This window comes from Chenopodium quinoa, unplaced genomic scaffold (assembly GCF_001683475.1).
Source record: "Chenopodium quinoa cultivar QQ74 unplaced genomic scaffold, ASM168347v1, whole genome shotgun sequence".
Taxonomy (NCBI): domain Eukaryota; kingdom Viridiplantae; phylum Streptophyta; class Magnoliopsida; order Caryophyllales; family Amaranthaceae; genus Chenopodium; species Chenopodium quinoa.
The window spans coordinates 629863-647790 of NW_018744100.1; the positions used below are offsets into that span (position 1 = coordinate 629863).

General features: G+C 35.7%; 1 protein-coding gene across 1 annotated transcript; it reads right to left on the minus strand.

Moving 5' to 3' along the window:
- Positions 1 to 846: 846 nt before the first annotated feature.
- LOC110692275 (villin-4-like) lies at positions 847 to 17502 on the minus strand. Its single transcript, XM_021869276.1, has 25 exons — positions 17299 to 17502; positions 16974 to 17199; positions 13950 to 14077; positions 11820 to 11919; positions 11556 to 11624; positions 11129 to 11365; positions 10832 to 11009; positions 9468 to 9600; positions 9203 to 9365; positions 8978 to 9125; positions 8705 to 8805; positions 7544 to 7699; positions 6489 to 6557; positions 6322 to 6390; positions 6093 to 6230; positions 5270 to 5398; positions 4762 to 4909; positions 4619 to 4629; positions 3807 to 3947; positions 2629 to 2754; positions 2474 to 2539; positions 1975 to 2302; positions 1694 to 1884; positions 1375 to 1552; positions 847 to 1279 (listed from the first exon to the last, which is right to left on the minus strand). The coding sequence occupies exons 3-24, from the start codon at positions 14003 to 14005 to the stop codon at positions 1439 to 1441; spliced, it is 2871 nt and encodes a 956-aa protein (XP_021724968.1). The 5' UTR covers positions 14006 to 14077; positions 16974 to 17199; positions 17299 to 17502; the 3' UTR covers positions 847 to 1279; positions 1375 to 1438.
- Between the last annotated feature and the right edge of the window lie 426 nt (positions 17503 to 17928).

Here is a 17928-nt window from a genome sequence, read left to right on the forward strand (position 1 = left end):
GTCATCACTCATCACCCAATTGGTTCAAAAAAAAAATATAATAAATAAATAACTAATCAAATAAATAATACAAATTTTTTTTAAAAAAAAACCAATCCAAAACCCCCAGCCACCACCTCCGGCACCCCTAACCCCCCAAAACCACCGCCCCTCCTCATCCAGCCACCCCAAAAGCACCTCTCCTCCCCTAGCCCACCACCGGAAACCCCACCATCTTCCCTTTCCAAACCCTAAAACCCATTCCCTAGCCCCGAAACTACATCCCCACCCCTTCCTCAGCCTCGAAAACCTCCAAAAGAGGCGTTTTAGTGTTGGGAAAGGGGAGAATGGTGGTTTTTGTGGTGGGGGATAGGAGAGGAGGGGTGGTTCTTCGCAGGTAGGGGTAGGAATCAAATCGGTTTCCATGGGTGGGGGTGGGGACTGGGGAGGATGGGGCTGCCGGAGATGGGGAGGGGAGAGGTGGTGGCTGGTTTTTTTTTTTTCACCAATCACTTGCTTACTCGTGTCCACAGAAGCTTGTAAGCTGGATTTTTGAATAGTTTGGTTATTTGATTAATCTTGGCTTTGATAGCTTTGTTAAAAATAAGATGATATTCGCATTTACCATTAAGCATATTTATCTCCAGACTAATATTATGCGTGTTAATTTAATGAGGTCTTGAATCCTAGTGGCAAACTTTAAAGGCTTGTTAGTAAATTATAGGGAGTAATTTCTAATGCCTTTGGAGCTCATTCGAACTAAAAAATGCACCTAGTATTGTGTAACAGACTCACCTCAATTGGTGTCAAAAAACTCATCGCCACATACATGCATCAATTATTTAACCAAAGGATAACAATTATAAGTGAAATATTATAAGAGAAAAATACACACCTTATTATTATTAAAAAAAAAAATGATTTAACTCATGACTAGATTTTTACACTCTTCTGTACAAACCTTTAACCCCTTGGCTCTTCAGTACAACCTAAATGGCACTGACATTAAAAATCCTATAATTCCTCAATAAATCTTCAACAAAGACCCGAATGGAATCAAAACAAAAATGCAAGCTCACAACCATGCTGTGACCTAAAGAATATGACGTCGCTAAATTGAACCAAAACTACGTACCAAACCAGCTGCTCCGGTGCAGGGATTGGAGAAAAAAATATTTTCGTCAAATAAATTTCTAATAACCCATCTATTACAAAAAACAAAAAAGGGCAAGTTATTGGGAGCAGAAGCAGCCTAAAAACACTGATGCTGTCCCTTCACACCAAGATGAATGAAGTATCACTGCAGAAAAACACAGGATAGTCAGAATTGCCGTTAAGCAGTGACAGATGAATCAGAAGATCCCAAGAACTGTAGATGGAGTTCATAGTTCATACAGATTCATAAGGCAAGATCCTTCAATACGCAATTCCAGAGAAAACTGAGACCTGCTGACGATGCTCAAAACAAGTGCAAGGCCATTTTTAGCTTATTCTGCTTCCACTTAGGTAGCTTATAGAAAGCTTCTTTTGCCATCCCGAATTTTTCCTTGAACTCCGCTGCAGAGAGGTAAGTCTGCACAAACATAGCAAATTTCAAATAAGAAGCCTGAACTTGTTACAACCACGCCTTTAGATGTCCAAATAAAATTTTTCTGTGTTTTTTTTTTCTTGGTAGAGGGGGGTGGATGCTAAAGCGAGCAATAAAGAGACAGACCTCCCGCTTAGTGACATCAATATCAGAAATAGGATCAGTTGATATTGTTTTCAAACGTTCATATGGGTATATGGTGAGTCCCTCCTCATCTTCAGCCTCATCCTCCTTGGAATCCTCTTGTATGCTACCCATGGAATTCTCCTTGGAATTTGATTCCGGCTTTGGTGTTTCTTTAGGAGATTCTGAATTCACTTTAGCATAGAACAAAGGATTCTTATAAGTTTGATACAGAGGAATAAAATTCTACTATATTTCAACACAGAAACTTCAAGGATGCTTACCTTTACGAGAGCGGGGTATAATAATAGGCTCTCGTGGAGTTTGCTCAAAAGTTGAAGTAAGTGCTGCAATAGCAGCAGCTTTTGGAGCTGAATTGGCGGAATCAGGGGTGACTGATTTTGGATAAAGCTTTCTAACAACCGGAGGTGGTGTTGAAAGATTTCTGGTATTTTGGCTCTCAAAAGTAGCAGCAAGTGCATTAAATGCAGGAGACCTGCCTCTCACCCGCACACGGTCTGGGCTGAAAGACATACTCCTTGAACGGCCCTGAGATTTATCTGGCACACTGGACCTTCCCCCATATGATACAGGTGTTCTCCTCTTTGGTTTCTGGATACACATCGAATAATCAATCAGACAATACATAAAACAGGATCACAAGATAAAATTGTTACCCTTTTCAACTATATCAAGCATACAACAATGACAATTGTGATACAAGTTAAATGAAATATAACGAGGATGGATATGCAACTGCAGTGGTTACTGAAGTGTACTTACATTCACTGAGGGGGTCCCTCCATTCTTTAGTGATAATAATTTTCTCTGGAAAGAGTTACCATGAATCTGTCCGAAAATAAACAGTAAAATGTAAATGCAGAGTTTAAAATGATGCTTTCAATAATGAAATCATGCAAAAATACTGTAATACTAACAGTTGATCTTTCCGCGTCCCATGTAAAAAATCGAGTGAAGAAAGGGGGTTCGCCCCCTTCCATGACCACGTATATAGGCACTTTAGGGGAGAGCTTCTCTAGAAGAAAATCACGTTCCACAAATTTCTGTCACAAAACAAGATCACAGTTCAGAATTATCACAAGGGAACACATCCTGATAAAATAAAAATGTTAAAAGATTAGATTCATAGAAATCATGACAAGTACAAGAGTGGTGTTGGCTCTACTAACTAGAAACCAATTTATAAGAGGCACAACTAAATTCTTTGCTATAAAAGTACAGGCGTACAGCACAATCTGTGGAAGGTTTTCTGTTAAATCATCAACCTCCAGAAGATGATCCTTCAGTGAAATTGAATAAACGAATGAATGAGTGGCTTGATGTCACTAGTTAGAATAAGAAACTGTCACTGATACAGTATTCATTCCAAAGCTCCACTAACATCAAAAAAATAAATAACTGGCACTCAGCCCACTCTTCCAGTAAAGGTTCAAATAATCGACTGTTCTCTTACATGAAAGTCTAGAAATGGATGGTGTAAGAAAGTGGGCCTGGAAGAATATTAGATAACTCAATTATGATTCAGCATTTGAGTAAGATTTTATTTCAGCTCAAACAAATAAATTTTTAGATCTTTAGAAGACATCTAGATAAATTCCAATAAGTTCAAAGGACGGCAAGTAAAGTGAACTTCACATCTATAATAACTACTGAAAAGTTGCAGTAAGCTCAGATAAGTCCCAAGTTCCCAATGAATAAAAATAATCAGGTAAAGTAATTAATTACCAAGTGAAAACAGCAAAACCCTAGAGTAGATACCATGAACCTACTAAGTAAAATTAAAATAACAGATGTAAATCATCAGTCATCTGATTGTGATATTTTGTACTCTTTATAGCTCCTTGGAGGATGTCCCTTTATTTTAGAGTGTTTATTAAATGATGTATAGTATGACTGATCAACTGGCAGACAACTTTTCATTACTAACTTTCAGAGGTGTTTTTGTCCTCTTCTGCTGCATTAAAAATTCTCAATACTCTGATCCAATGATATATTTCTGTCTTAAATATTAATATAAAACAGCATGGCAATATTTCAAGACAATCTGCAGTGAAGTCTGAAGCAAAGTGTAGCTCCCAACAAAATAAAAAGTTACCTCCCCAATAGTCAAAGCTTGCATTTTGGTCTTGGAATCCACTTGTTGTCCGACCCACACAAATATATCCGAGTGACAATCCAATATAAATATATCTTCAGTCATTAGATCATCCTGAGAGAAGTTATATATTTCTGCCACCTGTGATTAACATTACATTAGCAGAAATTTCATAAAAAAAACTAAAATAAATTATTAAATCACGAAGAATTTCACAGATTATGTATCGTAAAGTGATGAATATCACTAAATATTCAGTGGTAACTCAACGAAGTCCATATCATAACTTGCAATCGCAGATATTGTCATGGAATTAACCATGAGAAAAGTGAGTCTGCCCTCATAAAGAAATTTAAAATTTTAAATCCCCAATCGAAAATTAATTTGGTATTAGTTAATCCATTATGAGTCCAAGACAATCAACAAACAATCAAAAATCACATATTCACGTAATATTGTATCAGACTAGTTGATGACTTTTGCAGGGCAAAGAAGTGCTTGTCCACCACATCAAGTTCTCTCAGATATTGGGTTTTAGAACTCAGCCTACAAGTGTTTCTATAGTTGACTACTAATAATATTGCTCCAAATGAGACAGAAAAGGCTCACAAATTATAATGTTTTATGAAAGGTCATCCCACTTTCCTTATAGAGGGCTGAAGGTGCAGAAGACTACTCCAGCATGATACATAAAAATGCTTTTGTCCAAAATTGAACACCACTAGTCTAATCAGGAAAAATGAACTATAACAGAAGAGTGTATCGAAAATAATAATGCTTAAACATAAGATAAAGTTGCATAATTTACACACCTTCAAAACTCCTGTGCGCCAGCAGCAATTCATCAACCAGCAATAAAAGAGAAGTAAAAACAGGAAAATGTCAGTGGATATATAAAATTAAAAAACCGAGTCATATAAGATAGAATACATAATACTGAATAATAACTAAAGACCTTTAGAAAAGTGGACAGAAAATAAATGAGGATCATTTTCAGGTTCTCTGGCAATCTTCTGGCTTGGGTATTCGGATTTCTCTCCTAGCAACTGCCAGAACAGTTCAGATTCTGCTCCTTCTTTTTGTGTTTTGCACTGCAAGTTTGGCTGCAGAAAAACATGTAGACTAGAATAAATTATTGGTTTTTATCATACTAAGCTAGAGGAAATACATCCAAGCAATTCACTCCCCAGTGCCCACAACCCAGCTAGCATAAAGAATAAGTGGTGAACACCCCAGAATCCAGATGGTGCCAAAAAAAAATATCTTACAAACATAAAAGATAAACTTCAATTAATAATGATAATAATGATAGTTTAACACAAATGAACTTCTCCTAAAAATTTAATGAGCAATACAAACTAAATAACAACTTAACAAGGGATCACCACAAATGAAAGAAACAAGTTATCCCTCCTTGCCTTAAGGAATTACTGGGTTAGAGTGGAAGAGCAAAGTTTCCGAACCTTGATAATATCCAACTGCCTCTCAACAAGTTCCTGATCCTCTGCTGACGTGAGATTTCCGGACCAAGAAAATACAGTGGAGCCACTATGCAATATGTAACAGTATGAAGAATTTAAAGATGATGGTACCTGATGCAATTAACCATGATTAATTAATGCAAGTAATATGAAATAAGCAGATGATGATAAAAAATGAAATCGCATGATAAAAAAACAGATTATAATCGTTGAAAGCTTGAACACAACCCAAGCATCTTCTCACACCCTTCTCCCCTGCCCCAACAAAAATAATAGGCTTTTTTAAAGAGGCTTTGACAATTTCAGAAGAAATACCCCTCAAAAGAGTTGCAAAAGATCTAAACTAGAAAGGAAATTCTCCTTCCTGATGCATCAATATCTCAGAAAATAAGTTCTTATCAACCTTTAGGGGTGGGACAACGAGGTATATCTCTATGCCTTTGATTACTATTCCAAGCCGCCCTCTTTAGCCAGAAACATCCATTGATTGAGGTCATCCTAGAAATTGATTTTATATCAAAGGTTGGGCTAACACCAAACAACATGCCAATTTGGATTTACATTACATATGATGATTATGTGAGGAATAAGAGCCAGATTCCCCATTTAAGTTCCCTGGGGACATCATAGTTGCTAAGGGAAATTGCATACTTGCATTTGCCTTCATGAGACCTGATGTCAAATTACACTTTGAAGACTTTCACATAGAGATTTTTCTGGAGAAAGGCTATAGGCCTATAGCCTTACTATTTCTATAGATATGTCATAATTATGCAAGTGTAAGAAATACAGTAAACATACACACCGGATCTACTTGAATAGCTTGCATATTCTCAGGTCCAGAACCCTGAACTCGAAACAAAGCAACTCCATCTTCTGTGTATGTGTCATCAGGAACCTCCTTCTCAGCAATGTACTTTTTGTATCCTTCACTTAGTCCACCCTGAATTTTCATAAAATTTCATGCACAATCAAAGTAGAGATACTAATGAATATTCTACTGGTACGATTGAAAATTTTGAGTATCTACACACCTTGAAAACAATAAAACTTTGAAAGATGGCAAAGAACTGGATCGGCTCACTTCCTTCGTAAAATCGAGCCTTAAAAAAAAAGAACATTGAATATCAGATACAGGTTATAAAAACAAGCCTCGTCAGAGAAATTGGGAAATGGTTGTGTAACAGTAATGATATGGTACCTGAGTTGGTACAAACTTCATGGTTTCTACCATCTTGCTAGCCAGGGTTGTGGCTGATATTTGTTCCTCCTGTAGGCATAAACAACATGCACGATCAGCGCAAAGCAAGGAGGCCATCACATATTCACATGGCCACAAATTATTTGAAAGTATCTGTATGTGTGTATTTGTGTGGATACAAACATAGAAACATAATACAAATAATACATCTATACACGAAAAGGACATGAAAAGGCACCAGGATTGAGAGCACTATTTCATATTTGTTCAGATAAAAATCGTTTCCACCTAGCCAAACTATATTTTTCTGATGATTAATCTGTGCATGTGACTATTTCATGATGATTATGGGCATCGTTGCCTCAAACTGATCGAACCATGGGGCATTATTGCTGTCACAACTCACAAGGGTTATTGGGCAGATTTCTATATAGACCCAATTTTGATATTTAAGTCCGAGATGGTTACAGCTTACTATTTTAGATATTCTATATGGTTCTGGAAATTAAAGGGATGTTAAGGGTTTTTATGTCTTATATAAAGGCGTCATTAAAAGCTATCAACCTCCCAACTTTGGACCAGGTCAAATTGACTGAACCATGAAATCTGTGGGTTCCTGGTTCTTTTCTTTTCCTTTTTTTTCAACTAATGTTTACTGTTGTCTGTGTTCCACATATATCAAACACCAAGGTTGTGTTCTCTACACCTGACTAATCTTAGTTACCAGCCTAAACTTATCTGTACTTGTTTGCACCTATTAGAACTTATTGTAGTGGTTTTATTGGCCCAAAGCTTAATTTGTATGAACTTATATTGCCTGAGATAAGTTAAAATAAGGTGAGAATAGATCTTACGCCTATCCTCAAATTCATAATAGCAATGCTACTCAATAATCAGTCATCTTTCAGAGTTTCACATCAAACTTAGTTTCTAAGTCTTATAAGCATTAGTGGTTGAACAATTGCTATTTCATTTCATTTTCCAAAATATACTTCTGATCCAAGCAAGTCTTTGACTGCGTACTATGCTAAGAAACAGAAACATTAAATACTAACCTCAATGCTTTGCTTCCCAATCCATGTTCCGATAAGTTGTTCCTCCTTATCTTCTCCAGGGTAAGAATACTGAAAGATGTAGCTGTCTCCACTGTAGAACTTTGACTGATCAGAAGCAGAGAGGAGACTCTTCTTACTACCATTTACACGCCAAACCTGCACAACCATTGTAAACAAAAACATTAGAAGCTATAACAATATTTTTACACCACTCATGGGATTAACAGCAGAAGCAGTATCTGTGAGTGCAGGAAAAGTAATGTGGTAGCAATTGCTATATTGGGTGCAATGTTGGAGAAGAGCGTCAATGCAGGTGATAAAGTTGCACACTGATACCATAACAGTAAGAATTCAAAACTTGGAAAAATATCACACTTTATGTTTGTATTTAAATAGAAATTCAACTGTTGCTTATCTGTCCTTGGGTTCTTTCTCTTTGGCACTCACCTTTATCCTAGTTTGGGTTAAGCTGGGTCCATCTTTATTCTGTAAGATATGTTCTTGTAGCTTGGAAAATAAGGATGAAGGTTGGCCTGCCGAATAATGGAAGACGGTTCTGCTGGAAATTTAGTGATAAGCTTTAAAAGAATTCCAGCACCATCTTAGGGAAGCTTTTGTATAGCTGGAGTCAAGTTTTAGCATCTGAACACTACTTGACATATTTTGATTTTAAAGATAAATAGTCTCATAACAGCTTGAGAACTTCTTCTAATCAGCCCTCCTTTGGTGTAAGGGTGAGTGGGTGACACTCTCTTAGTCTTTCTACTCCATATATGTTTTTATTACTTTATAAAAAAACAATAAAAAAAATAAAGTAGTTGAAGTGTTTAGATATTACAAAATACTGTTTTTTGAACATGTTCCCAAGACTAGAAGTATAAAAACAATCAAACAAGTCAGCCTGAACTAAATGTTTGCTTGCAAACTGATTACATGAAAAAGGTACATGCAAAAGTCTTTTGGAACCAGGGATGTATTTCATGAGTGCTTCATACCCACATTTGTGTATATAAAAATTGACAAGTCCTTATGTCAAAAAAAATTTGAGTAGTGACGTGTCAAAGTCAGAGATTCAAGGTTGTGGCACCCAGAGCTAGTCCCTTGTCTGGGTAACATAAATCTGACTGACAAATAAAGATAATGCATCCATATGTATTATACCTGCAAATTTCCTGTGCAGTCAATGTAAACTTGAGGCACATCCTTTGCAGGTTCAGCTTTCACAAGGCCCTTTACATTGACACCCTGGCGTTTGAGAAGAGCTGTATAGACAAAAAAGAGTTGAAAGTTTCAAATACAAAGGAATATGAAAGGTGAAATTCCGAATAAAATCATTATCCAAAACAATGAAGTGAAATAAGAGCTAACTGGTGGCACAAGAGCCTGACTGTCAATACTTTTCAAAAACTACATCAGGAAATCCCAATCACTTACCAGCAACCTTGCCTCTTCCATCTTCTGATACAGCAACCTCAGCAGTTGGAGGCCATGAATCAAAATTTGTTTTGAAGGCCACTGTCTCAAATCCCTCAATTACACGAATTATATGAGACTTTGGTCGGTCAAGGCTCCGAAGCAATTCCTGTTCAGAAACGACAAGAGAAATAAGAAGGTATCCATATCAATATAGAAAGAGATAAAATAAGGATCAGAACTTACTTCTGCTGCCCCACTTGCACTTTTTCTCTCATCAAGAGTGGTACTTCTTCCTATCCATACGAAAACCTCAGATCCACAGTCCAGAATATAGCATTTATTTGTATTTAACATATCCCTTGTTAATGAATCAGCTTCTTCTGGTTCTGCCTGTCCCTTCTCAACGCTTAAAAGACAAAAATAAAACACAAGAGCAGAATCAATCGGTTGTTTTAAAGCCAAAATATTTACATAAGAGCCAAAAGTAACAATAACGAATAAACCTTACCGGAAAAGCTTGGCAGGAGTAGGATCAGCACTCTTGGGACCTTCACTAGCTGTTTTCCTTGGTAACGGAGCAAACCCACCAAAAAACCCCCAAAATTCACCGGATTCAGCATCAGCCATCAGTTTCCCATCCTCTGTAAAAGCATTGAAGCACATAAATCTAAAAGCAACCACTAGTTACAACCTTATTTTTTAGATGACTAGATTTTTCCAATACAAGAAAAGTATCATTGGATAGGCATCGTCCAATAAAAACAAGAACTTCAATTATGTCTTACATTAGTAACCGACATTCCAGGAAAAATCCAGGAAGCAAAACTTCAAAGAGAAGGGAAAAAGGAGTTTCTACTCTATCGTCTCTATGCCAGACAAAAGTTTATTAAAAAACTTGATTTCAGAAGACATTATCATTCCTCACTATCCACCACATTACAATATAACCAAGAAGCTGAAAGGCAGAGGACTTTTTACCATCTATGCCTTTTTAAACTCACGAGAAGAACCTGCAAGGCTGCAACTGCTACTCTGCTAGTACTCCAAATATAGAAGGACATATCCCTTCTAAAAGCTGATGCCACTAACGGCACTAAGTAGCAAGCTTGAAATTCTTTAAACACACACACACACACCACTAGAGATTTACTTCATTAGCAAGATACATCACATAAAGGCATCATTGGCTCTTTGAGCCATTAAACCTTCATGGCTTCAACTGTTGCAGGCCTTCAAGTAGCAACTTTAGGCAGAGACAAGGAAAAAGGAAAGACTTAGGAGACTTAGGAGTTAGGGTACTTAGTAGGAATCTGCAGAAAAGACAGAGGAATCTTCCCCCTCACGCTCTTAGGTCCATAAAATCTAATGAAGAACAACAAATTAACAATAAAGAAGGCCTAGGCCCAATAGATTATAAATTTTCCTATTGTCACATTGAGGATACCTCCTACAAAGACATTACAGGGAAGGAATACCACCATTTACCATCAGAAAAGATTGAACGGAAAGACGACAAAAATGAGAATGGAGAAGACCTGCTCCCATGCTCATACTCCAATATACCATCCCCTACATTAACTCCGAAAAAAATAAGAGGCAATCTAAACTTCCTAGGTTTACTTTAGAAAAGCCTAATTTCGTACAAGCTTGTAATAACTTTGTGAAGAGAGGGACTGAATTTCAAAGCAAACTTCCACTAAAGAGATTATTATTGCCACCCATCTTTGCAAAACTAAACCACTCTTTGATTTGCAGCGGAAGTATAATAGTGAGATGTTTTAGACAAAGAGATTGCAACAAATTAGTCACCTGATGTTGTCTTTTTATAGATTTAAGCTCGTAGAGTTCATCCATCTTAGAAGATACACTTACCAATTGCAGCTATATCACATTTTCCATGATGATTGTTGTCTTTAATATACTGAACAACTTCCAATGCTTTAGCTCTCTCTTGAATGGAAGAGTTGGAGCCATTAAATTGAAAGATTTTTGATTCAGTGTCCAAAATGAATATATCATCGTGATTTAAAGAGGATCGGGCGCAAGGAACCTGCAAGCACAATATCATATTATCATGCCATTAGACAAAACAATGATGCAGGTCAAAGGCACATATAAAACAAGTGGCCCATGAATCCATCATCATATCAGTGAAGGTCATTAACTTGCCTCGTTTACATGAACTACATGTTTCCCTCGGCAGACATAAAGGCGTGACTTATATTCTTCAGCTTCATGATGCTTGAAACCAGATGCAACTCCCCCTTCCAGGGGAATGATACATGGTTTAAAATATGAAAGAAACTTCTCAGTTTCATGGCCCTGCACTTCTCTATATTGAACAGCGCGACCTCCCAAAGCGGCATCTAACTCCACAGTTTTTACAGCCGCAGCACCAGCTTCATCCTATTTGATGAAAATCAATGTTTATAACTTTAAATATATAACTCATCCCAAAAAAGTCTCTGTATTAGAAATTTTAGGCAATTAACAAGGTCAAGAATTTCTACTATTCTTATCAACAGTAGTTCCATAAAGTGGGCTAACTAAAATAATGCTCTACAATGCAAACTGAACAAATTGGATAGAGACTTACTTGAGAAGTATCTTTACCAAGCCAATAATGTATATCTTGACGCAATGCACCACTCTTTAATGCTGTTGTCTAATAAAGCAAAAAATAAACAATATTAGGGTCTGTAAACTACAAAAATTCCAGGAAAAGAGATGCAGCCAAAACAAAGTGTCAGAACTGCAACTCCAAGCCACTCAAAACAAAGTAACAGGATTAAAACTTTAGTAAGTACCAGGATGGAGGAGGGAAAATTAAGCACAAGGCAAAGCTACAAACAATATTTACCTTCAATACAATGTAAGAATCTCCCGTGTAAAACTTCCCATAGGATGAGTTTGGGACACGTACAGGACGAAAATTCTCAATGCGCCATATTTCCAATCCTCTACAAGTTGTCAAGGAAATAAAAGTGTTGCACATCATAAAAATATACTCATAACTTTTATATGGCATAAGCATCTTGTCTTTGTTACCCACATCATAGTTACAGATTCTATTTAGTAGACCATATAGACCCCATAATATGATAGTGATTACTAAACATAATGATAAGGCCAAAATGTTCGATTTCATTATGTTTAAATTAGCTTGTGCTGAAATACAAATATACAAGGTCCTGAAAACCAAGATTAGGATGGCACCAGGACTTTGCCAAAAAAGGCTGCTTCTACAAATTTCACTTGGGGGTCATATATGGCTACTATTAGAGCACATATATGGAAGAATTTCACAGGAACCTCTTCAGCTGATCTAAAAAGGATTGTGAAGATTAGCTAATCAAGTTGTTTGCTTAATTTTGAACATAAATTCCCTCTCTTATAATAACTTTCAATCTCATCCAGTAAATAATCAGTTTGAAACAAATTATAATCACTATTCCCTCCGTCCATATATAGATGGCATTTTGCTTCCGTCTTAACTTTGATGATAAATTGCTCTCAAACAACGTTGATAAATTCATATATAGTATGCTGCTAAAATTATACTTCGTATTTAAAACTTTCATAATATTATCTTTTTTATAACTTTCATCATTACACTTTAAGAGGAATATGTAGTTAGAGTTTAATCTCCAACAACAACATATAATGTGTTCAATAATGTAGGGAGTATAAAACATTCTTTTATCCTTGTGGAACTTAATTAAGATGTTGCTTGTTAAAAATTTAGTTCATGTCCGTTGTAAGAACTTTATGAAGCACATCTTTCATTCTAGACTTTAAGGAATACAAAGAGTCCCAATACATTCTTCATACTAACCATAATCACATTATTCACATGATCATTGCAGGTTACATGGCCTTAGCATGTTTTTTGATGTTAAGTACATCTTGATCTCGATTTATAAATATAATAGTTTTATTTCTGCATATGTTTTTTGCAACAGGGGCTGTAAGATAATACTTCAACTAATAAATAATAGGAAAATTTTACATGAACAATCCCAACTATTGCATCTCTTCTCATTTTAATCCCTAATACATATATCAAGATAATCCCAACTTTAGGCATCCCCTTCTCTAAACGTCCAAAATGACTTGCAACCTGTAAAACAAGTAATTTTTTGATTTTTTTTTTTTTTTTTGTTAGTTTACTCTTCTTCTCCCTCCTATTCTCTCTCCTCCCTCCATCATACCTGACCACCCCTAGACCACCAGACCATCCACAAATCTACTATGCCCACCACCCAAATTCTATCTCCTCCTTAAGCCATGGTTCATCACTCAATTTCTCTCCTATGTTTTCCACTTTTCCCTCATTTCATCCACCGTAGTCACGTTTATGACCACCACTCAACTACTCTCCTCATCTGCTGTCCTTCATCGATGCCAACCACAATCAAATTCTCCACCACCATTTTACGAACCACCAATCATGAATTATAGCCAAAACCATGCTCACCACCTACTACCCACTTTCTTCTATCAACAGAACAACCAAAACTACCACTACCATCTTGTATTCCCGTGACCCACCATCCACATAAACACTTTCTTCATTATCATCATCATCGAGTAGACGGCGTGGGAGGCTGCGAAGTGATAAAGATTGAGCTAATCAAGGTCAATATCTTCAATAATTTGGTGAATATATAATGCCCACTAATTTAAAGATTTATGTTAATTTATTCTCTAATCACAGACTAATTATTCTCCTAGTAAATATATATTTGTGTATATTGAATGAAATGGTCATCCCCTTCTATTCAACCAGTTCAAAAAACAATAAGTTCAGTTGAGCAAAAGTAAGTTCGACACAGCAAGAATAAGATGAAAAGAGAATGCTCTAAAATGGTAATATAAGTCATATACGAAGTAGTTGAATATTTGAGTAAGATATTAAAGCAATGCAAAGCAAAAAAAAAAAAAAATAAATAAAGCAGATACTCAAATATATTTATAAAATAAAGGATACGCCTTTTGACCGGCTCCCTGGAATGCTGGATCAAGATCTCTCAGGGAAACAGACATACTGTAGGAATTAATAAATTTTTGAATAGATCAACAGCAGAACTTTTGAATCAAGTAGCAGAAAAAAAAAACCTGGGAAAAAATACAAAGAATGCATCAGAAAAAGTTTAAACTTCTTTGTATTTTGTGTCATATTTCTCCCTAAGAAGGAAGCAGAAAAAGAGACAGAAATGCCAATAGAAATAAAAGCCAAAACTAATGATAGAAATTTTTACAATTAAAACAAATAATTAATATTGTAAACAAATAAAAGCATCAACATTTCTAGCTGCTTAGGAACAAAATCAAAGAAAAAGTATAAACAACAACAAAGATATGCTTCAATAGCTAAGGGACTTGTAAGACCTGTAAATGAATCTCCTTAACTATAGCAAAGTCCACTATAATCAAATTAATGGGAAGCCTTTAATCTTTTTATCACCAAATTCTGAGGGTATACCTCTTGTATCGAATATACATGTTTATTGTATTTAGAAGAGATCTTTATATGCAATGCTTATTAACTATTGAATTTGTGCATGCTCTCATAGCTTGCATCATAAAGATTAGGTGACAGTTGTGTTCCAAATTACCATTAGAATGCTCTCTTCAAGAAGTGAGGAACTATTTTCAATCATGAGATTGAAGTCAACCAGCATATAACCCAATTGGCATTTGACCCTTTGGCAGTTTGGTGGCCTTGGTGCTAACTTCATTCAGTTGAATCAAAGCAGGTGAAGCTACTAATATACGTTAAAATGAGTAAATCCTTATAATGAGAAAGATGAGAAGGATTATATATATATATATTATTGAAAGCGCATATATTTTGAACCAAATGTGCAGCTTTTTCACTCATATATAATATATGTTTCATTTTTTTAAGAAAATTGATAAATACTATCAGCTCGGAAATCAAATTATGCACATTTCAGTTGTAAAAACATGCATATTAAATGAAAAAAACAGCACATCAGTCCTCATCCTCATTTTTAAAATCTTCTTTTTGGATCCCAATATGTGCGTCAGTGTGTGTGTTACAAATCTTCTCCTTGGATCCCAATAAGTGTGGGTGTATGCACAATCAGGATCAACTCAGCACTTCAAAAACCACAATAATAATAGAAACTGTGATCGATAATCCATATATCCTCTCTGTCTGCACCTTCAGGCACCCACTAGTCTACTAGCATATAAAGTTTTTGCTCATTAGCAAGGAAGGCATACTCCCTAGACAGTTTGAGACTAAATTTTGGTTAATAAAATATTTCGTCCTGAACCTAAGTGATACAGCATTGGTTAGAAAAATGAAGTTGGAGCTTTCTTCAGGCAAATAGCCTCTACCGCCATTCCAATTGGTTTAAATATAAAGCTACAAGTATCTTTCATGTAGACATAGGTGTACTAAAACCCCCTCATTAAAACACAGATGGACAAACTATCCAAAGATATTATGATCCGTCAAGGGGCAATACATTTAAAAGTATTGATAACCTATCAAACAGGCACCATCTTCCAGCTGCAAAACCCAATACCAAAATTATTTCCTTCACCAGAAACATTGGACAGATCAACAGTTTAGCCATTCTAAATGATATCAAATCAACGAGCCTGTATGGTTTCTGAAAAAGCAGACCTCTGCTTTTCTAACAGATTCAACTCGACACAATGTTTGTCCATGCTAATTGATACCCTACCTTGCAATATACATTGAACAACAAGCTTGGATGTTTGTGTTCCAGCCATATGCACAGCACAGGTGCCTATAACTCAATGCAGTGCTTCTCATGACTTCAACAAAGTATCAACAGGTCATAAAGGCACGAAAGAGAAACCCAAAACGAGTGTTACTATTATGCAAACACCTCATTACTATAGACCTTGTCTTCTCACAGACTCCTCATTTAAAATGCTTTCTAGTTTCCACGGAAATAGCCCCAGCAGATAGCACAGAACCTTTGATATCAACCCCAATCTATTACTGAACTCTGAAGCATGTACTGCATAGAGTCTGGTAAAAGCCCAAACTATTCCTCTGAAGCTTCAGGATATGGTGAAACTAACATCCTCATCCCCAACCCCCCCCCCCCTCCCCCATCCCGCAGGGCAAAAAGATTGATTCAATAAGCCATGCAATAAACTCTAGTCATTCCAACAAGTTCAAGTACAATTTTGAAGCATTAGGCCAAAGTTGACAGTTAACAGCATATAGCAAGATGAGAAGCAAGGCATGGAAAACAGGAAAATGTGGATAGACTGCCAAATCCCGAGACATTCAGTTACAGTAAAAGGCGGAGGCAGCAAACACCCAATCCAATGGTCTTGGAACTTACTAAGAAAAGGAAATGACGGCATTTGGTTGATACTCATCCAAAAACAAAACCCTTTGGGAATGGCAATCAAATAGACGATTCATGTCATCCAAATCTCAAAGCAAATGTCATTAGCCGGTGCCGTCACGCAGCTTGGCTCTCAATCAGACACAAGGAATGGAAATGGGAACATACATTTTTGTTCGATCTCGAAAATGCCAAAAATTCCACAACCATCTAATCTAAACAGACAACATTTCTTTCAAGACACTGAAATCCACCCCTCTTCCACCTTATTAAAATTCAACAAAACCCAACCAATACCATTGAAATCCACACCCAACAAACCCATCAAATACAAAATGAGCTAAATTACATTCACCCAAAAAACACCCATATCAATCTAACCCATTTCTCTAGATCAACATTACTCAAACAGATCAAAAAACCCAAATTCAACAAGAACCCACCTCAACCCACCCCAGAAAAAAGTAGTCAATAGATTAAAAACAATTAACAATAAAACAATATTAATATTAACACACCCAAGTTCTCAAAATTAACAATAAGCAGAACATATCTATCAAATAAAATCCAAAAATTCTCAAAATTAAAAAATAAAAAAAAAATAGAGCTTGCAGCTAAACAAATTAAAAGAAATAAGTCAATAAAATTACCTTATTACAAGAAGAGGGTAGAAATCCAAAGCTAAAAAATCTGCAACAGTTCAAAAAGATTCAACCTTTGATGATGAAATTGTGAAATGAAGACCCTTGAATGGTTTTGGGAAGAGAGAGAAAGTAAGGAAAGAGAAAGAGAGGAAGAGAGAGAAAGGCGTTTGGAGGGAATTATGAGAGTGCCAGGCGTGCTTATCACTAACGGCCCCTACAATACAGAGATGATCTGTTGCAAAAACAAAAATTATATTTAAAAAATTATGCCAATAATTTTGGGGGTGATTAATCTTGATAAATCATAAATTAATCAGAAAATCAAACATACTTTTGGAAATTAAAATCAATGAAATGTGCCCAGATTTAGAGAGAGAAAGAGAGGTTAAGGATGAAGAAAATTAATTAAGGAAAGTGACATGGAAAAACATCAAATAATGTAAAATTAATAAATGGGTAATTTGCCATTTTGGATTCTTTTACAGCGAATCATTTACAGGTGTGGGAAATTGTTGATTTAGTTTTTTGTTTTTTTTTTTTTTTTGTTCTTATTCAACATCAAGACAAGATAAAAACCAGATTTTTTTTTTTTTTTTTTTTAAAGAGAAGACAAGAAAAATATGACATCGTACTAGGTGTAAAAAAAAAAAAAATTGAACATTTTATGACCATAAACTCGATTTTGTTTGATATTGTCAAACTGATCCTCGGTGATATAGATCAAAGTCGATCGAATACGAATCCGTTAGATTTTAATTAATGATGTAAAATTATAACTTTCCTTAATATACACAATAAATCACTTATATTATTAGCAATAATTTGATATCACTTGTGATTTATTTCTAAAATTAATGTAGATCAAAGGGCCTTAAGCCTAAAGTTTTAAATCCTCGAGATAAACATCACACCTAATATTGATATCACATTGTTGTGCCACTTACCAGTATAGATACATGCT

Excerpts from the sequence above, each read along its gene's own strand:
- LOC110692275 (XM_021869276.1), bottom strand. The coding sequence starts at position 14,005 with ATGTCTGTTTCCCTGAGAGATCTTGATCCAGCATTCCAGGGAGCCGGT. Across the intron at positions 8,806-8,977 it reads TGGAAGAGGCAAGGTTGCTG|CTCTTCTCAAACGCCAGGGT; the intron begins GTAAGTGATTGG and ends TTGTCTATACAG. Across the intron at positions 7,700-8,704 it reads ACTGCACAGGAAATTTGCAG|GTTTGGCGTGTAAATGGTAG; the intron begins GTATAATACATA and ends ATGGTTGTGCAG.